The sequence below is a fragment of the Grus americana genome, chromosome 1, assembly GCF_028858705.1.
Source record: "Grus americana isolate bGruAme1 chromosome 1, bGruAme1.mat, whole genome shotgun sequence".
Lineage (NCBI taxonomy): Eukaryota > Metazoa > Chordata > Aves > Gruiformes > Gruidae > Grus > Grus americana.
In genome coordinates, this window is record NC_072852.1 from 207,824,374 (window position 1) to 207,847,210 (window position 22,837).

The window sequence follows — 22,837 nt, forward strand, 5'->3', positions numbered from 1 at the left end:
GTTAATGAATAGACCCTTCACAGCGCTGCATCTGCCTGCAAAGACACACGTCTGTTCAGAGTGCCCGACATACAGAAACTGTAAAAGATGTAACTATGGTTGTAATATTTAAGGATATTTAAATATTTTTAGGTAACACCTAAATGGAAACCAACACATGGCATCAGAATGGTCTGGTGTTAATGCAGCACTGCGAAGTCAGTCCTTACGCAGTCCCCATTGCTTAGGAAAAAGGCTGAAGCAGGTACAAAATACAACAGCTTGAAGTCTTTCCACCTTTCTTCCAGTCATCAATGAGTAGAAGTTTTTCACCAGGAGATTTAATCTCTAATTCCCTCCAGCTGCTGGAAAAAAGCCAATTCCTATCTACTGTGACATTACATGCAAGGTGTACATTCATACATAACATTACCCTTACAGAGACATGATGTAAGATCTAGTTAGACAAGCAGTTAATAAGATGTACTGCAAATTTGGCTAACCTCTAATTCACTACATTCAACTTTTGACAGTAAGCACACTTCACTCAAATCCAGCATCAGTTCCTACAGAATTTTAAATTAGTTGTGGTGAACAAATTTGAAACAGATTTAAGGCATCTTAAAATGTTACAGCCACGCACACACACACATTCATTGAAAAAGCCAATGGAAAATTTTAGAGGAAACTTGGACTGAAGTCATTAATCAGTGCAAACGGAACAGCTCCACTTACATTTGTAGATATTTAACAAGATGAGAATCTGGACCTAATATTAACAGGTTAACTTGCGTCTGCATTAATCAAGAGAGACTGAAGTTTTGTATGCATAAAATAAATAATTTGATGTTATTGAACATTTTATCCAGGAAAGTTACCTTTAATATGACCTACCATTAAAGCAAAATCCTATGTTATTATTAATACTAGGAATGCATACAACATATTAGCACATAAATAAAACCTGACTTCTTAAACGAACTGCATGAGCAACGGGAGACCATAATATGAACCACCATTCTGGACGTACACGTTCTCTACATAGGAGTCACATCAGAAATTTGGGACACACAGTAAGACAAAGCCATGAAAAGCACTAAATAGCCACAGAAAACAGAGAATGCTGTATTTAAAGGTCAGCTTTCCCTTGCAACACTTCTTATAAATTCATACTTTAACCATTTCTCATCAGTAGCAACATAATTGAACTTGGCCAAAATTGCTACTTCAGTCTCTAGATAAGTCCTCAAGAAAGAAAACTTCAAGAAAGGCTCACCTTTAAAACTGAAATGGAAATCCTGCAGGGATGTGCTAACCAGTAATGAGACTGTTTCAGAAATCTAGTTAGCAAAGCAGAGTTGACTGTAATTATACCGTACATCCCACTAGAGGTAGCTCTTTCTCACCAGCAAGGAACAAGCATCAACCCCCCACTGCTCTATCGTAGCTGTGGCCTCTCCACCACAGAGGACTGATCTCACAGGCCAGAAGAATCCAGGGGATTCCTTCTGATCTCCTGGAATTGCTGGGGACTGCTGGGGACTGCTAATCTGCCCAGCACTTCCACTGAATCCATACAATCTGCACCACTGAACCATGCTCACTGAATGGATTGTCTACAGTCATCGCCAGGATTTTCTTCTCTCCAGAGCTCTTACCTACACTAGCAGCCAAGACAACCCTTGGGTATGGGTGCTGCTCTTCTTTCTGAACTGCTAACTGCTTTTGACTGAACTGAGCAAGCTCATTCTCTCAAAAACACGTCCTTAGTGGCTGTCATCTCCCAGCTCTCCTTGCTGCACCCTTGACATGATCTTTCCCCTACCCTCAGCAGCCTGCAGGAACTGTGCAGAACTCTGCCCTCACTACTTCCTTTCTTCCCTCTTTCTGCACAGCAGATATAACCTCAGACCATCCGGGTTTTTTTCCAGATCTATCCTTTCCAATTGAGATGTAAGGCTCTGGCGTGTCCAGTGTGTTTTTGTAGACGTCTCATCCACTCAAACTCAACAGCTCAAGAATCTGTCCTTCATATTTATCTCTGTGGACAATGCCACTGGGTCTCTCAGGTCAAAGTCCTGGATGCTTTGGTCTACACAAAGCTTTATGGTTTCACAGCCAAGCTCTCTCAGTCCTCTGAATTTTATATTATGTAGAAATATAAATTATCTATCTATGAACACAGCTTAAACTTATCTAAGCTCCTCTAAGCTGCTGCAATGCCTTTTCCATAGGCCTTAACCAATGCCAGTTTGTATAAGATTGCTGCAAAGCCTGTTTGACTTCAGTTACTTCTGTGTCATACACCTCTTAGCACTCTTCCACTGGTGAGAAGCGTGGAAAGAAACAACAAAGAAACATCTGATTAGTAAGGAACGGCCAAAGCTTCTCACATTGGTTTATAGCAGTTAGCTTTACTACTCACTCATTTGAAATTTTACAGGCGTCAGAGGATTTATGAACTCCCTCTCTGACCCTCAAAACTGGAAATGCCACCAGCAGTATCTGACTAATCCGTGAGATCTCTTTACCCTGAGGCCTATAAGACATGTTGTAAGAGGCAATATAGTTGACACACTGAAGTCACAGCCCAAAACCTCCATTCTCCCAGTTCCCATCTCTTCCTTTATACCTAGAAAAAGCCTCTGTGGGCACATTCTGCACTTGTGTAGCACATTGGCATCAGCCCTGTTGCTCTGCCCCAGACCTTCTCCAATCCCACCCATCTCCCCCATCTCATCACAGACTGTTGCCTAATGAAGACCAGCCTCTGCCATCTTCCCTTGCACCTCCTCCTCTCCCCGACTCCTTCACCGCTACCTCTTCACCTCGAAGCATCACTGGGGCAAAGGCACATTTGCCACATGTTTACTGGGCATCCTCTTGCCAGGCTGTAGCTTATGGCATCATGAGAAAACACTATGCAGCTCTTTTCTGAATGGTCTCAAAACCAGAGCAGCAGCGTGACCATTAGTCCAGCTCTTTTTGTTTGGAAACAAAAGCTGTATTTGTCAGCCCTTCCACAGCACTTGATCCACAACTCCATCCTTCTCGGATTCTGGCTTTTTTAAAAATGAAAGATACGCTTGGACTCTTCGTTAACAGTAGGCTTAGATAACTAGGAAATTGTTCTGAATCATTAAAATTTAAGGCCTTGAACCAACAAGCAGAAGTGAAAATGCAAAGTCATCTGGCACGAGTCCTAGGTTTCAGAGCAACAGACTCGGATTATGCAGCTCATCTGACTGCATTTTACAGTCACACACAAGGACTTCATATTTCAAGAAGAGGACTCTGTGGTATTTCAACATAGATAAGCATGTGCCATATGCCTTTCTTTTATGGTTTATGTATTTACTTCCAAGGCACCAAATTCACAAGAAGGAAATGCTAGTTTAGTCTTGGATACTTAGTAGAATTTATGTTAAGTGGGAAGTGTCATCGACTTCAAGAACTAAATGGTCAAAGATATGCCAGGGAAAGATACTGCCCTAAAAGTAAAACTTAGCTTTTCCTTTACTGTCTAATTATCAGGTTCCTTTTCAATGGCAAGGTCACAGTGTTGGATTTAAGATGGTATGTGATTGCGTAACTGAAGAGAGGTCCTCTGAAAGCAGATTAGAACAGATACATTAGAAGAGATACAATATCCTGTGGTGCAAAATGCTCCTTTCTGAACTTGATTAGTGAAAGTGTATTGACGGCTACAACCCTGTGCTTCAACGTGGATGCCCTGAGCCTTCACTTCCACCCAGCTGCAAGGAGAAAAGGACAAAGACCCAATGAGTTTGCCACTCAAAAACAGAATGGCAGAGCTTCAGCTACGCTAATCCAAGTTCCTGAAAGGTACTAGGCATAGATACTGTATAATTAGTATTCACCATGAGACAGACAAAACTAGTAGTGCATGCACCAGGGACTCAAACTACAGTTTCCTATATGTTTTCTGCTATGTATTGCTGAGCTCCTGAAAGGTAAAGATGATGGAAGCAGGTTCACCTGCCTTGCTTGTCCCCTAGTCTGATGGCACGCTGTGTGGGACAGCAAGGTCCCAAGGAAGCAGAGCACTAGGAAGCCCTCATTCTGTACTGCTGCAGCTCATTTCACTTGACAGACCTCTGAGCATTGCATACATTACAGGCTATATACCCTTACTCCTCCTGAAAGCCAAGAGCACGTGATACCTGAGCAGGACATGTCTGACAACACCAGAAACGGCCAAAGCCCCTGTTAACCCGTATTGATGAGACACTGAAATTCAAGCCTTAGCTGAGCAGAAATCTGTGCAGAGAAGGATTTCTTCTTCCAGGCTAAAGCCATCACTGCTCTGCAACAAGTAACTGAAATGGGAACAACAGAACTAGTGCCTCTCTGTGTCTCACGTTACTCCAAGAGCAACACATCCCACCGGGCAGTCAAAGACAAGAGGACCAGATCTGACACTGGCTGTTTGGTAGCCTGTGGCACAACACTCCACCAAGCCCTGCAATACAGAAAGCATGATCTTTCTGGACAGTGAGAGCTTAGGAAATAGGATGTCCAGGAGTGTTACAAAGCAGAGCCCTGATCCTCCATCTCAGCAGAACACATTGTTTTCAGTCCTGTGTTCTACAGTTGCAAAAGCAGCTATAAATGTTATCATCAAAGCAAATAGTTTATGCACATCAAAGCGCTTACATTTCATAGATGTGTGCTGTTTTCTTACATCACTGACCATAAACAGGTTGAGCAATTCTAAATCACTACTACTTACTATGAACGGAGAAGAAAAATAAACTGCATGGATGCAGTCCAAACTCTAGAAATCTATCTATCATCTAACACACTGAACAATTTAGAAGTCATGACCATTTATTTAAGTGCCTGTATTTGCTCCTCTCATGCAGATTACTTGCATAAACTGCACGTATGTTTTTCAAAACAACTCTTGTCTTACAGAATTTGTGAACATCTACATTCAAATAAATACTTGGAATGGCAACAAAGAAGGAAGCACTGAAGTGTCTTCACTGATTAAAAAATAAGATAATGGCAAAGTGTCTGTTTCTTCAGTTCCAAATTTCTATATGCCACTCTGAAGACCCTAAGCAAAGGCACCAGCCCCCAAACAGGCTAACAGCAGCAATAACATGTTTCCAGAAGCAAAGGTATCAAGCTCCCTCTGGATACAATCCTATTCCTGTTTGAGTTGATGGGAGATGTTTCATTGGTTCTCAGGGCAGAAACGTGAGCTACAAATGACTCATCATTCTGAAGGTTGCCACGACCTTTTTTACCCCACCTGTCACTTACTTTGTTTTGATAAAACTTAAAAACTTAAATTTCTCTGTGCACTACAGATTAAAAAGGCTTCGCAGTGTGGCCTCGTCTTCCACTGGATTGCAAGGACTGCCCACTCACAATGGCCAAAAGCTTGTTTCTAATCCAGTTAAAGATCAAGCTAATTTTTATCAAAATAAGTTGTCAGGTGGAGCACTCATCTTTAGAGACAAGAAGTAAACTGTCTGCACAGAGGGAACAAATCCATGACTCTTCCATCCCACATCAGCACTGTCCGTCTCTCTTTCCCACTCATCTTTAGAAACCAACGTCTCTGTTCTGCCACTTCAGATAGATACAAGAATCCTCTTGAAAGAATTAAGCCTGAATGGAAAACCCCAGAAGAAAACAGAGACAGCAGAAGAGCAAAGCCCGACCAGACTAAGTTTCAGCAATGACAAACCTGAAGATGAGTCCTGTCAGAGGACTCAACCATATAAGCATTTTGTCAGCTTTTTCACTGACAAAGAGGAGGAAATCTTATCATTAAACTACGAATATATGCAAGACCTACGATAGTCGCTTCTTTCCATTTATCTATTTGCAGATAGTTTGTTTCTTGAATTGTGCATTTGACTACATAATTACACTCCCTGATAAACAGTCCCTCACCATCTCTCCTGTAGGCCCCTTCAGGTACTGGTAAGCTGCAATTAGATCTCCCCAGAGCCTTCTCTTCTCCAGGCTGAACAACCCCAACTCTCTCAGCCTGTCCTCATAGGAGAGGTGCTCCAGCCCTCTGATCAGTTTCATGGCCTCCTCTGGACTCGCTCCAACAGCTCCATGTCTCTCCTGTACTGGGGGCCCCAGAGCTGGACACAGTACTCCAGGTGGGGTCTCACAAGAGTGGAGTAGAGGGGCAGGATCCCCTCCCTCGACCTGCTGGTCACACTTCTTTTGGTGCAGCCCAGGACACGGTTGGCTTTCTGGGCTGCAAGCGCACACTGCCGGCTCATGTTGAGCTTCTCATCAATCAATACCCCCAAGTCCTTCTCCTCAGGGCTGCTTTCAATCCATTCCTCACCCAGCCTATAGCTGTGCTTGGGATTGCGCTGACCCACGTGCAGGTCCTTGCACTTGGCCTTGTTGAACTTCATGCGGTTCGCACATTTTAATGACTGAAAAACCAAAAAAATCCAGCACAACCTGTACTCTGAAATAGGAGGGAAATGGGAAGGTTGCAGTTTTTCTGTAATGCAACCTGGCTTTTGATAATCCTTCAGAGCAACCAGATGCCTAGAACAAATGCAGGGCAAGTTGCTGCAAGTTGGCTTCTTCACCAAGAGCTACATGGTCCTACTTCCACTCCATACCACAATAAGCACTGCCCTAGGATGCAAACCTTTGACAGCACTTCTGACAGAGCACGGGGAGCATGCCGTAAGGAAATCCACCCATTTTGATCAGGAATTGGGGCCTACAACTTCAATCCCTCAAACCATAATCTAACGCCTCCTTAAGCATTTCTTATGGGGCCTTCTAGCACACCAATATAGCGAGATGCTAAGTGAGTCAGAGTATTAGAAAGAACCTGAGATGTTTTACAAATAAATGCAATGCTGCTCAGAAAGCAGAAAAAAGCCTCAAGTGTTAATCTTAAGAAAAATTTGGCCTAACGATCTTTGCTGCGCCTCTACGTGCATCCCTGCCCTCGCACTGCCAAGTCAAGTCTCCTCCCACCTGAGTTTAGGAAGGCTCCCATGTCCATTAACATCACTGTGCCCCACAAAGGCTCTGCTCTGGCCATTTAAAAAATGGTTATATCTAGCCAAAATCTGCAGAGCAGTGAGGTTGTACGTACCTTGCAGCGCACAGCCAACACCAGGAGACAACCCAAGCCCTGTTTTCCTGCAGAAACGATTGCTCTCCATGGCAAGCCACCCAGCTGGCAGCTGTTTGCTATGGATGCAAACAACAGCCAAACACCTTCAGATGTTCCCATCACAGTGGGAACCAAAGGTCAGTGCTAATAGCTGTAACACGAGTCCTTCCCTGGAAACTTGATAAGCATGGAAGTTGATGAACAACCAGTAGAAGGATATTAATTATAACTAGTCTCCAAATAGTATCTGCAGCATCTGCTACAAGCTCTGACTCAACTGTTCAGACAAACTTCTTGCAGCCACTCGGCAGGGTATTTACAAGGAAACATCAGATACCACTAAGCTATCATGGAGGAACTGTGGGAAGAAGGGCCCTGCATCAATTCCTGGGACAGCACCAGTCAGCAAAATAACATGGGTTGCATCATAAAAGTATGACTACTTAAGTTATTAGCCATGGCTGGCAAACTAGGAGACTTACAGCTATCACCATGTGACTATGGCATAAAATTCAACATAAAGAAATCGGGTAACAAGAACTCATTCCCTCAAGAGAAAAAGGCAGACACGTATCCAGGTTTGCAGGTGGAGTTTCCACCCATGCAAGCTGCCTGCATTGTGAGATGTCCCAGCAGCTCTGACCAGCCTCTGTAGAAGGTCTCGCTGAAGTGAAGTCGGGCCCTAACTGAGAAGAGTTTAGGCTAGAAACCAACAAGTCTGGCTTTAATATTCATGAAATGCAAGACCATTGGATCAAGGTTATGAATGGAGATAACTGGAGAAGGCAGTAGTAAATCTTTACAGCTAGTGATTTGAGTCAGCAAACGAATCAGAGACAGCCCTGAAAAGTCTTTCAGAGGAGATACCACCAGCTGACTGGATAACAAAAGCTGAAGTACGGGATACACCAGCAAAACCCAGAAATACAGGTGCTGCAGGTCCCAGATCTGAGCTCCCTCTGACAACAAGTTCTCCTCTGCTCCCAGGTGCCAGGGTAGTTATTTGCTGGGGCAAGTAATAAAAGGGCTGGTGAAGGCAGCACACAACACCCCAAATTTGCAGAGCTCCAACAGCATTTCTTACTTTGGCATCAGCACTGCCTGGGCAGGGCAACGCTGCCTCTCAATTTGAGTCAGCTCCAGGCATTGGCATGGCTTTTGCTCAAGAGTTTGTAACTCCTGCCAAAGCTCGGCTAACTGCTTTGAGCCAGCTCAAGTATCTTAGTACCTACTGCACTTTTTACCCATAAAATAAGTCTCATACTATGCATTCAGTATGATGATGCTTTACCCAGCTCACAGTTTGCAAGGGAACAGCCTGTGGAAGCTCAGAAGAGCACACTGAAAACAGGGTTAAACCTGTTGGTACCAGTGATGAATTTCATGTCTCCCAAAATGCCTATCTGCCATGAGTTCCTCTCCATTACTGGCCAAGTGTAATACAATAAAAATATGAAATGCTTTTACTATCCTATTTTCCTAAAGTAAGCTTTTGATACAAGCATTAGGGCAGCTGTTGTGTCTTGTATCCTGATTTTAAAATAGTTCCTGGCTAAAGCGAGGCACTCGGCTCCAGGGCAACACAGCAACATTAACACTACTCTTGTGTCAGATAACTGGTGATATTTGTTATTACAGCACAACAGACCCTTTATTTTAAAAGCAGAAAATACCTTCTCCAGTACTACCCTCTTTGGAAGTAAGGGAAAGAAAACATTCTCTCTAAAAATAGGGAGTTAAGCCAAAGCCAAGGACTACAGTAGAGAAGAGCAAGAAAAGCAAGGTAAAGGCAGGCTTCTATGTGGGGACAATTCTTCCAGGAGAAGGTGATCTGTACATACTTTATGCAGCCACAGGGGAATGTTTTCTAAGTTGTTCTGGGATGGTTGCTTCTGCTGCACGGCTGCCCAGCAGTAGGAGTCCACGTAAGCAGCTTGTCGCCAGGAGAAGGAGCTGGGTGCAAAACAGCTTATCTGAGCACCTGGGGAAACAAAGCAAAAGTTATCAGGTCCTTGGAAGATGATTAAAAAAACCAGAAAACAAGTTTAGGAAGAAAAGCTCACACTTGGGATTTCACGGTATGCAAAACTATTAGATTAAGCGATTGAACGAAACACAGCAGCTCTGCAGGGATGAGAGTCACTGAATTCCCACTGCACTCAAAGGGTTAAACTCCCACAGGGACCCTCTGATGTCTCCTAAGGATTGAGATAGTATATTAGAAGCACCTGCCTTTTAGGCCTATTTTCTTAAATTTTGGGGGCAACATGACCTCCAAGACCTGTTTCTCTCGCTTGCACTTGACTCAGGTTGGCCAAAGGGTTTAAAGTGTGATCAGATAAGGCTGGTTTCCCGACGAAACAGCTTCCATCACGTACCATCATGCCACTGTGTCTCCCAAATGCACAACCTACCGCTCACACGTTTATTGAAACAAGGCCCCAAACACCATTCCCACAGCCCAGCAGTCCTTGCAAGGGCCAGTTTGGCCCAAGGTGCTGCCACTTCTTCTGCCTCTGGGACTGCGCAGGAGTTTTGAGGGGTTGAAGTTACACACTTGAAAGCAAGGATTTCCTCATGTAACCTCTGGCAGAGCAATTCTGGCCTCCGGACACCTCCAAAGGATGCCAGACCCCTCCTCACCAACGCAGTGACGTGCTGTGCCCAGGATCAGGCGTACCACCGTCATCCCTGCTCACTCCCAGCACCCCTCCGGCTGCTTGGAAGCTTCAAATTAAGATCAGGGCACTAATTAACATCAAGAGCAGCTATTTAGCCAGCCTCAGCCTTAGGGACAAATTCTGCTCTGTCCAGCTACAGGCACCAGTTGAGTCTTACTACAGCATACCTCAGTGAGGAACAGTGGTTATTAGATGTGGAGTTATCAGTGGTTCCTTGGATGAGAGCTAGTGAAACAGGATGAGGGGTTTTGATTTTCTTTCTGAAGCTTTGGGAGTGAAGCAAAAAAGCCCACATGTTTCCAGCAGGCTTTCCTAAATGCTGAAACAGGATAGCGGTTTCACCAAGTGATTACACAGAGTGGAGATGGCTCTGCCATGAATATCCCTCTTCCAAGAGCAACCTCCAACACACCACCAATACCAAAAGAGCAAGAGGGGGGAAATATTGCTACTTGGTTTTTTTTCTTTATACATTCATCAGAATTAGGGCTAACGGCATCGCTGTGTGCTTTATAGGGAAAAAGTATTTTACATAAGATTGTATCATTTGTGTCTTTTTGCTGGTTTAGCTTTTAGAGAATAAGAACTTCTTTTGTAACAGGAGCCGACCACATTTGCCTTGTAACTTATATAGCCTTTTTACAACGTAGCATAGTCAAAGAGTATTATGAATACAAGCCTTTCCTTATGAGTCACTATTATAATTATTTCTAAGGCTGTAGTATCATAAGGACATGGTTTGACCTGTCACAAGCCTCCCTTATGGAAAACAAATTACTGTTTATCAGACCAGAGCTCATGTGATTTAGCAAAGTTGGCACCAGACAAGCACTTGCACTCTCTCAAAGCTTCAGGAGTTTCTGCTTTCCAGAGAACTGCCATTAGCTGTGGAAGCTCAAGAAATAAAACACTGCAGAAAAAAAAAAAAAAGGAAAAAAAAGAAAAAAAGAAAAAGAAGAAGAAAAAAAAAGAGCAGGCAATTGGAGTGTCTTCTCCACTGTACAGGGACCATTTATGTTCTGCTCTCATCACTTAACGAACCTCCTGCTGCTGGCTGTGCCCAGTGTGAAGCAGCACACAAGTGACCCTTTCAAAGGGCGAGCAATAGGAGTGTTCAGAAAGATGCTTTGTCCTATTCATGTCTGTGTTTCTGCAACAAGAAACACATTCCATGTGTTCATTACAGTTCACGGGTGGTGGGAAACCACTGAAAATTGGTGATGAAAAAGGCAGCCAGCCTCCTTCTCCAAAATTAGTGATGAAAAAGGCAGCCAGCCTCCTTCTCCAAAGAGTTATGTGCACAACTTCATACCAGAATAGCTACAGCCACACCAGTGGCGCAGCAGAGCAGTGAACCTGGCTCTTCTGATCCACAGGGTTTCAGCAGGGACGTCGGAAACCTTTGGCAGCTTGACTTGGGAGCCAAGCAGACAGAGCTCGACATCAAGCAGAAGCTGGGGGCACTCCAGTTATTGCACTGATTTTTAATTAACTCATTGCAGTCTTGGTTGTAAACACTTGTTAATGTAAATTACAACTTTGCACTAACCATGGCAACGTTAAGGCTTAAATAGAAGGGGGGCTTGTGCATAACCTGCACAGAACACAGATTATTAAATGCATCTGAAAATGGTCACAATTTTCCATCTCTTTTTCCTTTGTTCTCCCCTCCAAAGGAATAACAGCAATAAATCTATACAGATAATTTAATTCATGTTGTGCTATTCTGGAGGAAATGAAAAAGAAAATCTGTAGGTTTTGTTAGAGGATAAATTAGGCAAAGGGCCAAACGCCTTCCACAGACCCACTGTGCACACACACATGTGCACCGGGCTAGCTCATGAAAGGCCGATAGTCCTCTGCTATCAAAGGAACAGCCTCCTGGCTTGGTGACATGAAGCCATTCCCCATCCTTTGCTCCCACAAGTAATAGAAGGGGAAAAAGAAAAGCAGCAGCCAAGCCCATAACAACAACGGGGAGATAAAATACACAGTGAGAAGGATGAGGAACAATAAATGACTGCATTCATTAAGCAGTTGCCACAACAGTCTTTGGCCAAGTCAGCATTACACTTGGCAACGCAGGGTTTTTTTAATCATTCCCTGGTACTAAACCAACTTTGGAGAGGGAGTGATGGGGATTTGACTTACACTTTTGCAAACAAATGAGGATAAAAAAAAATGATGCTTAGTATGGCTGCCCTAAAGAGACACCACTCAAAAGAGCTGCAGAAACTTAAGGCAGCAACAGATGTGCAACTATGTGTAAGAAAATGCAAGTTTTACAAGTGTGCTAAGATTATCAGATGGAGCTGGTCGCCGAGGGCAGGAATTACCGGCAGGCACGCAGCTGAGCACGAGCGTGAGTCACGGCAGCCAGCGAGCTGCAAGGCCGAGCTGTCACCCCACCCAGCTGCCGCACGTCTTCATGTGTGCTCTGCCAACAAGCCCCCAGCTATTTCCTCCATGGCTGTTCCAGGAGAACCTTTTTCTTCTGCGACTGGCTCCTCTGCAGCTCCTATACAGTACTGTAAAAACCGGCATGGGGCTGTCCACAGGTGGAGATCATGTGCCTTGGTAACATCTTTTCATCCACTTTGCCTAAGTCTTGCAAGCTCATTTGGGAAGGATCTCTCATCAGGTGTCTAAAAGAAGATGCCCCAATCCCAGCTGGGACTTCTCAGAGTTGAGATGCAAGCAGTGGGCCTACTCCGGCTCCTTTTGCCCAAACGGCAGTAGAAATTTTGGTATTGATGCTAAATGAGCAGGATACAAGTCACTTCTGCGATTCCCATCCTAATGCCCCTGTAGATGCTTTCCAAAAAAGAAACCTACCTACAAAACCAAACTCCCAGAATCCCAAGGAAAATCTCAAATGTGAAGGAGAGAGTCCTTGTTCCGTATCCAGCTGCTTTGCTGGGGTGCAAGGCGGGACAAGCAGAGGGCTCAGCATCCTCTGGCTGCATCCCTTACCAGAGAGAGCATAAACCCAGCAAGCCGGACTGGTTTCCTCCCCAGTGGCTCAACACCCCTCTTCTGACTTAAACATCTGATTAAGAAACTACAACTAACAGAGAGTACTTCCAAGAATCAATGTTAATCATATGCTGAAGTATTTTTCCTGAACAAGGATCAGGTGGTTGCAGTTGACAGGATTAAATGTTCAGTAAGTAATTATTTGGTTTCTAATACACTGCAATCACTGCAAAAAGATTTGCATAAGCTTGGATGAAAATGCAACCATTAATTACTACTATAATTTTCCACAAGGCAAAATGAACTAGCCACAATACCCAAACACCTGATTTTATCAAGCAAGAATTATCCACGTTAGCAGCCACTGAAGAAAAACCCACAAACAAGAAAATCAAGACACAACATACACAATGTACAGACTGCAAGGCACCATCCAATGCACATCCTTCTACCCCAACATTAAAAAAGATTTTCAAATATGAAAAATGATGTCCCAATGCATGCCAAAGAAGAAGCAACTCTATGTGTGGGTGTATACACATGCATTAAGAGCAGACCAGAAGGAATGATTTTATTAGATTTATGGATGCTTCTCATGGACCACAGTGGCAGGTTGGGTGAAACAGAATAAACATGATGTTTAAGAAGGAACTATGGAGACACACAAATGGGTGCACTGGAGAAAAGAACCTCTTCCCCAAGGTTTACTTTGGCAGCGGAGTAGTAGCAGAACGTGAAGCTCAGGTGATGCAATGTTTAAGTGGAGGGGGTCAGAGGAATCAGCAAGTATCTTTCCCTCTCCACGGGGCTGCCAGTTATCCCTCAGAGAAGTCTCAAAACCATGCAGTGGGAAAAGAGCTGGGTGTTTATCAAGCATTGTCTTCAGAGTGATAGGTTTTTTGATTCATGGGAAAAAACTTGTAAATGAAATTCCCACCAGTGACATTTAAGGAAAACAAAAAAAAGGTTTCCCTTCACCTTTACAAAAAACATCTCAAAATAGCGGTGATGACCATCTGGCTCCACTGCCAACACTGGTGGTAGCCCAAATCTCGGGCAACACCAGAGGGCCATGATGCTTTTTAAATTAATTCTGGCACCAAAAGCAGCCTACCATCATTTCCATAGGAAATGTAAACCTGGCTCTGTACAAGTTAAACAGCAAAAAATCTTCTCGCCAACAGCTGAAGATGTTCACCCAAGGACAATTTAGGCTTGACATTAAAGTAAATGTTTTTACAAGTTTGTCCTGGCTCCCCAGGCAGGCCTGTTGCTGATGCTGGTAACTTCTGCTATTTACTGAGCACTCCTTGTATGCCAAAGAGCAGCACAGCGTATGCTGCTGTTCTCCGGGGTCTGCACCTCTAACGAAAGATGCTTTGAAGTTCACAGTTTGTCTGGCTGCTCCAGACTGATGCTACTCACACACTTGTTGACTCAGTCCTGTCATTAATGCCCCGGGTTTCAGAGCACCCTGCAGAACTAAATGCAAAATGTGCAAATGTCACCTATTAGCATATAGCCTGTTTCAGCTGCACTTGGAGATGTTTTTCAAGCTCTCAGCCAGCAGCTGCCATAGTAATAGTCTTTGGCCTAATTACACCCAACTTCACTTTAGCCCCCAGCCCTTACGGAAGTCACAAGACAGGATTATTTCCCAAAAGCCTCCCCAGCAACTTGTGAACGTGAAGGGAGAGGGATATCAGCAGGGAGGGCCAGCCTCAGGGCAGCAGGAGAGGAAAGGAGGCTAATTCAAGAGTTAAGACTATTTTTTTGTATATTTGTTGTGATTTAGTCTCACGATTTTTTTTTTTAACCTCTCTATACATTTGATTGTCCTGACTGTTTGAGAAACATGATTAACCTGTATAGAGAGATACAGGCTCAGCTGGACATCCAATAAGGGATGCTGCAGATGGGCACTGCTGCCTCCGTGGCACCCACAGAAGCTGTTAGTATGCAGCACCCAGATTTCCCCACTAACACCCTTCACCCTGTGTTTTCTGCTGGCCAAAGCACCTCAAATACCACAGGCAGCCAACTGGGGGGGATGGGAACTAAACCAAACAGATTGGGGGAAAAACCCTCCCAGAAATTAGGTGGAAATTGAGCAGGACAAGCAAGGATTGTCACCACTGTGAAAGCCCGAAGTAGTCAATGGGGACATTAACCCCGTGGTGTGTAGAGCATAGGGCAAGACTCCACTTACCAACCTTTGAGCGCCCTCCAGCACAGAAGTAAGATGCATCAGAGGGAAATAAGACTTTTTTTTAGTGCAGCAAATCTTAATTTTGACAGATTCAGGCAGATGCTGTGGGTTGGTCCATGGCCAGACACCTCCTAACCCACCAGTCTGCCACAACTGACAAAGCAGTAGCACTACTCAGACCTTCATGCTGATTATACTCAAGTTTCTTAGATGACTTACTTAGTATATGATAGTTTCTGGATCCTGGGAGGGTTTCCAAGGTGTTTGTTTATTATAAAATAAACAGAGATGCTAAACCAAGACAATGAATTCATACCAGCAATGTATGAGCCACGCACAACAAATGCCCAAACTGAACTTGTTGTAAGGACTGCTGGTGGCCACCACGAGATTCCCTTCTCCCCTCTCCAGCTCTCTGCCTCCCTCCTCGTCTCCCTTCCCATCCATCACCTCCCATGCAAAGCTGCAGTGAACGCAGCCGGCACACGCTGCCCGCTGCACAGCCTCACGGTACCCGAGAGCTGCTGCATACAGAAGGTCAAACGACATCATTTGGTGAGAAGCAGCCGCTGGGCTTAAGCATGTATGAGCAATTCCCAATTGCCTTCCTACGGAAAAAGATGCAAATATTTGATGTTGAGTGGACAGCTCTCACATCTGGTTTTCTTTCGGCTGCAACCCAAGCCAGCCACTGATATTTTTCCCAGAACTAACTTGGAACCAAGCCTCTGCCAAAATTAAGCAGCTTGTTTCGATTTCCTCTCTGCTCAACTGACTGTACCTGCTGAGGGCTGCAGTATCCTGCTACAAGCAGTGCCTTGGTAATAAATATCTATGTTTTCACCTAAGCTGTTTACAGTAAGAAAGCATATCTCACAATATACACATGCACATTTTATAAAACTGGAATCTCAATCCTGGCTCAAAGCTATTCTTATTAAAAACATGGTCATGGAAAAATGACACAGACAAAATTTGTGGCTCATACATTGCTGAGGGTGTCCTTTTGTCATTTTTTTTTCCTTTATACAAGGGATGGGTGATTTAGCTATATTTATATGGTTTCTGTTACCATACTACCTGATCACCTGTAGTATATTTACCCTAAAAACTGCCAAATAATATAAGGAAATAATATCAGGCCATAACATAAGAAATATAAGCATACACAACACAATCCTCACAATCCTGTTATTTCCATTTTCAAGTTTCCAGTATAAAATTATATAAAATTATATGAAATTACATAAAATTATATAAAACAAGGTCTAGCTGCAAAGAGACAACAGGTGCAGGATTTCAAGCAGCAAAGCTTCCCAGGGCTGGCAGAGAACAGCTCAATCACAACTAAGCACTACCAGAACCAGCTTAAAATCATCACAAACCTGCAACCGACCATGAGTTTCTAAAATGAAACCAAGAATGAACTAAGAGTAGTTCTCCTCCTGCCCCTGAAGGATGCTGAAGTGCGGTACAGGCATTAACCCCAGGAGTTTTGGCAGTGCTCGCTGGCTGAGTGTGGCGGCAGCTGGGTTTTCCATGCCTCCGGCGGAGAAATCCTCTGCGATACACAACCGGAATCTCATTTATTTCCTGAAACTTCTATCAAAACTAAAAGTTGCTTAGTGGCTTCAGAAAACTTCCGCAGCCATCATAAATGTTTTTATCATTTTGCACAATTAACAGCAAACGTATGTAGGAGGAAAATTGCAGTTACCTGACACTGCACTGCAACGAAACAGGAAAGCAGAGCAGGAAGAGAAGGTGATGGCTCAAGGTGCCAAGAGAATTTTTGGTGGGAAGAATGCAATTATCCCAACAGAAATAGGAGCTGAGCATTCATTTTTTGACAGGGTGTTCGATTTTTGTACCCAGAGGTAGAGATATTTCCATGCTGTGACTCACATACCGCTTCCACAACCATTTCTGATTCTGAGTTGCTCTTCCTCAGACCTAAAATGGACCCTACCATTTTCTCTTGGTTTAGTACTCCTGAGCTTTTTCAAAGCACAATTACATCAGGAAGTGTTTGAAACCAATCCTTGCTTTCTATTTTACCACTGGCTGAACACTAGTGCTCACAGAAGCAGGCATATCCAGCCCCCAAGATCCTCTCTATCCCCCAAAGAGCCTTAACGGAAGCAGCTCCGGGATCTCCCGTAAGCAGGCAGCCTGCTAAGCTGCAGGGACTGTGTGGGAAACAGGCGACAGTCGTAATAGCAGCACGGCTGATATAGTATCACTTTCTGTATGGAAATCACGTGGTGTAGTTTCACTCACACTGGGGGCCTGGAGTATTTTTCATATTTATGCTTTTTTCATATTTATTTTTCAAATAGAAGATCTTGGTTTTAAACCCCATGTTTTCTTCTAACAGGTTCTCAGGATTATAAGCATAATAAAGCACATGCAAGATGTAGCATGCATTTTAATTCTTGCTTTATGAATCTACTGCAGTTACAGATTCAATTTGAATTAGTTTAATACTGAAATATGTTATATATAGCACGCACTGAGGCCCAAATTTTGATTAGCAAAGATGAGAACTTAACTCACACTTTACCAAACTCTGCAATTCAACTGCGTGTTGGAGCTTTACATAAGGAAGGAAAATGAATGAAAGAAATACTCATAAAGGAGACCTTGATACACAGGCATTGTTTCAAACTGGATCCAGGCTGAAGTAGAAGGAAGAAGAACTAAGGGGCCCACATACGAGTTAGGATATGGAAATGCAAGCCCTCTTTTTCATTGCTTTAAGAGGAAGAAATGTGCACATATCAGTAGCAGATCTAAAACTAAAAGCAGCAGGTTAGATTACAGAAATACTGCTGTATCCATCCAGTCTCTGACTGACCAGAGCTGCCACATGGCTTGGATCTGGTCTTGACATTCCCAGCCTGGTTATCCTTGACTCCTCGGCATGGTTATTGCAGGCCACAGTGCTCTGGGTCAAGCCCACACCTACTGCAATAAGTGTGTATCTAGATGTAAATACAGCAGTCTGGGGCATCTTATCTCTTAAGCAGTCTGGTATCTGATTAATGATATTCATGATGGTTTTGCACAGATTCACCACTAATTCACAGTCGCATTCCAGCTTCCACTGTCTTGACATTTGCTTGACTCAAACCTATAGATGATGTATCTCAGGTATACAACGCTGAATGACAATAAACAGGCACATGCAGTAAATTAAACTATTTCTGAAAGGGTGGAAGTCTTATGATGCACCTCTGCCTCAAAATGGACAGTGCTGCTTATTCCCCTTTGAAATCTTCATTCATATAGTGGTATTTAAATGCAGCGCAATTCTTATAAGCAAATAGGTTTTATAAGTGAGTCCCCAAGTTACAAGTCCTTATCATTTGGATTTATAAGTCTCCTCATCATTTCAGACTCTGAAAAGGGCTGGCTACTAGAGTGCTGCACAAGCACTTCTGTAACTTGGGGATGGGGGAATAAAGAAAAAGATAGCAAAATAATTAGGAAACTTGGCCCTTGTCCTGTAAAGCATAGCTTCATCAACCGAGTCACACCAGAAGTTGAACTGGAACAGTTGCAGAAGCGCAGCAGAGCAGGGGAAAGCTTTGGAGAGCGCTTCCATTGCCCAGCCTGCCTCACATCACTATACAACCGAGCCACTCGCAGTCCAAACGCAGAGGTCTGAGACCCCGTTTCCTTGGCACCTATCCCTGACAGCTGCTGAGTGACAGCGAGATCTTATTGCAAAATACTCCGAGCGCCGGGAACCGCAGCACAGGGGCAGGTCTCAAGGCAACAGCTCGGCAGGTCGCTCACGCTCAAGGCTGAGCAGCATCGGGAAACAAAAGAGCGGCATGGCTCCATCGCTCTCCCTGAATCACAGCCACGAGCTGAGCTGACAGGGCTCTTGCTCAGGAGGTGTTAGAGAATGACAGCGGTTAGGGAATGCTTCAAGGAGGAGGAGGGCAACGGGAAGGCCGGGAAAGGCCAGCCGGGATGCCCAGCATACCTGGGCAAGAGTGCAGGGAGGCACCGCCAGCTGCTAGGGATGCTCTCCAGCGAGCCGCTCTGCCTCTTGCGCGCTTCCCATGGCCAAAAGGCGCCTCTTGCCCTACCCCGAGTGGAAACCCCTCCCGGCAGCTGGCAGCTGAGCCCCCACCGAGCGCTGCCCCCTCCCCCGCGTCTCCCGCCCCGGAGCTGCGCTCCGCACCGCTCCGCCGCCCCCCGCCCCGCCGAGCCCTTTGTCCGCCACGCGAGGCTCCGGGGGGCCGTGGGGGGGCTGGGGGGGGGGGGCGGGTTACCGATGGAGACCTCCTGGGCGAAGGCGAGGGAGATAAGGAGCAGCGGCAGCCCCACGGCGATGCAGGTGACGATCTTGTCCAGCGCCAGCTCCAGCCGCAGCCCCTTGTAGCGCGTCTCCGGCGGCTCCTTCAGCAAGAAGTCGGAGAAGACGTACTCGGTGGCGATGTGCGCGATGGCCATGGCGGGCCCGGCACGCCACGGCACGCCACGGCACGGGACGGCACAGCACAACACAGCCCGGCACGGCCCGGCCCGGCCCCGCACGCCTCGGCTCGGCTCCTCCCGGCACGCCTCGGCTCCGCCCGGCACGGCTCGGCAGCGCCCCCGCAGCCCGGCCCGGCCCCGCGCGGCTCCGCCCGACGGGACGGGGGGGCTGTGCCCGGGTGCGAGCTGGGCCGGCCTGCCAGGACGCGGGGGGAACGGGGCGGCAGGAGGTGAGGTCAGGCAGCCCCCCTCTGCCCGGACCAGGGGGCTGCGGGCCGTGCCAGGCGCCTTGGGGTGTCCCCAAGGATGGAGACTTCTTGTATTGCGGTTTGCGCCCGTCGCTTCTGGTCCTCTCACTGGGCACTGCTGAGAAGAGCCTGGCGTCTGCACTGCTGCATCCCCATCAGGTGTTTGCACACAGGGATAAAATTCTCCAGGCTGAACAGCCCCAGCTTTCTTCCCCCCACCTCGTCTGGCAGATGCTCCAAGCCCTTAACCTACCTAGCACCATGTGCTGTGGCATTTCAGTGTTTGGTCACCACCACCACATCTCAAATCACTTTTTTGTGGGAGTCAGCGGGTTGCTTTCACCTTTAATAACCGTTACCTCATTTTCCCCCTTACAGTTTTTCAGTTGCTTCCGGAACGTCTGTAAGCTCAGAGGATCCTCAGCCCCCTCAGACCAGGAGTTGCAGAGGTGACTGTCCACCCTGTAGAGAGCCACCTCCTGTGCTATGCTTCCTCCAAAAGGGACAAATTGTTCCCTTCTCCACTCAGCTCTCCCTTTATTAAACCTCTACCCTGTCTGCTTTCAGTTTCCATTCTATTTTTCCAAGCCCAAATCCAAGGAAATCATTCCTCATATGAAAACTGTTCTACAACGCTGATTCCTTTTCTTGTTCTTTCTGTGCTGTTCTTGTGCTGCTGTGTCCCCTCCTGGATGGGGCCGGCGGATGTGACTCATGCTGCATTCAAGATGCAGGTGCCCCAGACATTTATGTAGTGATGCTAAGTTATTTTCTGGTTTGCTCTGTTCTTAATTCCTACTGATTCCTAACATTCAGTTGCCTTCCTGCCCACTAATAAGCACTTGAGCTAACGCTGTCATTAAAGTATTACAAATAAGATCTCATTTCTGGATTGCTTAGGCAGTATGATGCACATAAAGCTAGGATTGCTTTTTTTCCACAAGTACTACTGTAATTGTATCAGGACTAAATTTTAAATTTTTATCACTCATTTTTCATGCTACACGTATTTATGTTTGTCACTCAACTTGGTCACCCTTTTTCACACCACTTACGGAAAATAGTGAAGAGCAAGGGTCTTTGCAGCACTTCATGAATGACTTCCACTGTGAAATCTGGCCACTTATTTCTGTCTTTTGACCAGTTATTTAGCCTCCATGGACCCTTCTTCTCATTCCATGGTCATTTCATTTCTTTAAGAAATTTTAACAAGGAACTTCTCAAATGTCTTATGGAAATGTAAGCAGGCTGTATTAATCCAGGCCTCTTACCTACACGCTGAATCCTTTAAAACCTCACTGAGGCACAATTTTCTTTAAGAAAAAAAAAAAAAAAAGAAAGCATCCATTCTTCTGTGATCTCTTTTAGGCCTTTGACCACTTTTCTGGTTTTTTTTTTTTTAGAATGGTTTCTACCAGCTTGCATTGTGTGGACGTCAGAGCTGCTTATTCCTCTGGAAAGTTTTGAAAGCTTGCTTTTGCATTTGTCACTTTTTGAGCTTTTGATGCTAGGGCAGCTACCAACTGCTACCTGAGTTCGCAATCCAGATTCTTCATACTTGAGGGCCTGTAGCACTCTCTGGAGAACACGCTTGTCCTGGTGACTTGTTTGCTTTCTTCCTTTGTTCATTTTGTTGCTTTGTTCTCTGTTCCCGCTGGTCCCTCAGCCCAACACAGATGCTGTCCTTCAACACAGGTGTTGGGCATGGCTGGGCACGGGGCTGCCTGCACCAGGAGGCAATGTTAAATGCCTTGTTTTATGCTTTCCATGATGCTTCACGCTCTCTGTGGCAGGCTGTGTTGCCTGGACAAGCAACAGTGATGTCCTGAGGCCCTGAGGACCTTTGGAGGCTTCCTTCCTGTTTCACAGCCGCCATGCAGCTGAGAAGCGTGCCAGATGAAATGAACTGAGCCAGAAGGTTCATACAAATAACCGGATTTTTATTACTGTTGTAATCACTTTGGCTGGCTGGTTTCTATGACTCTGTTTCTAAAAAGTCAGACGCGTTAGCTACTCTAAAAGGAAAGTACCAAATAATTTCCTTTATTAACAGTGTATGTTTAAGTGAAAGGCTTTAATTTTGTACGTATACAGAGCAAATGTTCTGCACAGACAGACAGTGGTTTTGCGCAGAACAGATCTCAATTTTAATGTTTACAAAACAGAGAGATGAAAGGCGTTAGAGTATTTGGTTTTGTCAGCTCAAAGGGAAGATTTAGAGAAGAAGAAGTCTGTAAGTGTTTATTGCTATGGTGTAACTCCTATTTGGGCTCAGTCCTGCAGTTCTACCTCACGTGTGTGCTCTTAAACTTCTGGGGAAAACAAAGAATCAAGAAATAACTGAGAAACATCCAAGAAACTTCAACACATTGGTTAACTGGACATCAATCCAGGACACCATTAACCTACAATAAAAGTGATGAGCAGTAAAGTTTCCTACATTTGAACATACTTCAAGATACAGATATGGAAAAAATAAAATGAAAAAAAAAAAAAAACCCAAAACCAAAACCAGCAACTTGAATTTACATTCAAAATCAAATTTGGATAAACAGTTTCACAGACATGTTTGTTCTGGAGTTCCTCTGCAAGAGCTGTACCTGACGTGAGCAGGCAAGAGTGAGCACTATTTAATTAAAAATGAGCTCTAAACATTCAAGTATCACTAAACATGGTCTGATTCTGCCTGTCTTCCTCGCCGAGTGCAGAGATCAGCCTCCTCATGGCTTCATTACAGGTGGGGAGTGGGGTGCTACTCGGTGCAAAGAAGAGGTACAGAATCAGGACCACAACAAGCAGCAATTACAAAGTGAACTAACTTTCTCGGAGATTGCTCAGGGCTAGATTTTTAAAGGGGTTAACAAAAGCGGTTAGAAACTAACAGCAGGGGCACTGCTGAACTCCATCAGGTGCTAAAATATATTGGTAGGACCCTAAAGACCTTTAAAAATCTGTCCCTAGTGCACAGCTTCCTCATTTAACAGGGCAAAAAAAAAAAGAGAATCGCTTAAATGTCAGTTAATTCGTTGCGCCAGAATTTGGGAAACCGCGGGGACTTCCTCATTGACACCTGCTCCTTCAGAAGCCGGCACACTTGAAACAGTCCCAGGTG

The 22,837-nt window shown here is 45.0% G+C and overlaps 1 protein-coding gene across 2 annotated transcripts in view; it reads right to left on the minus strand.

Moving 5' to 3' along the window:
* PANX1 (pannexin 1) overlaps window positions 1-19,553 on the minus strand; it is a 28,514-nt gene extending 8,961 nt beyond the window's left edge. For both annotated transcript variants that reach the window (XR_008575433.1, XM_054812925.1), the window contains exons 1-2: window positions 19,273-19,553; window positions 8,962-9,101 (exon numbers count right to left, since the gene is read on the minus strand). Coding sequence is in view for 1 of the 2 variants with exons in the window: in XM_054812925.1 (XP_054668900.1) it covers window positions 8,962-9,101; window positions 19,273-19,453 (321 nt within the window). In the remaining variant the exon portion in view is untranslated. The remainder of the gene's footprint in view (window positions 1-8,961; window positions 9,102-19,272) is intronic.
* Window positions 19,554-22,837: the final 3,284 nt, after the last annotated feature.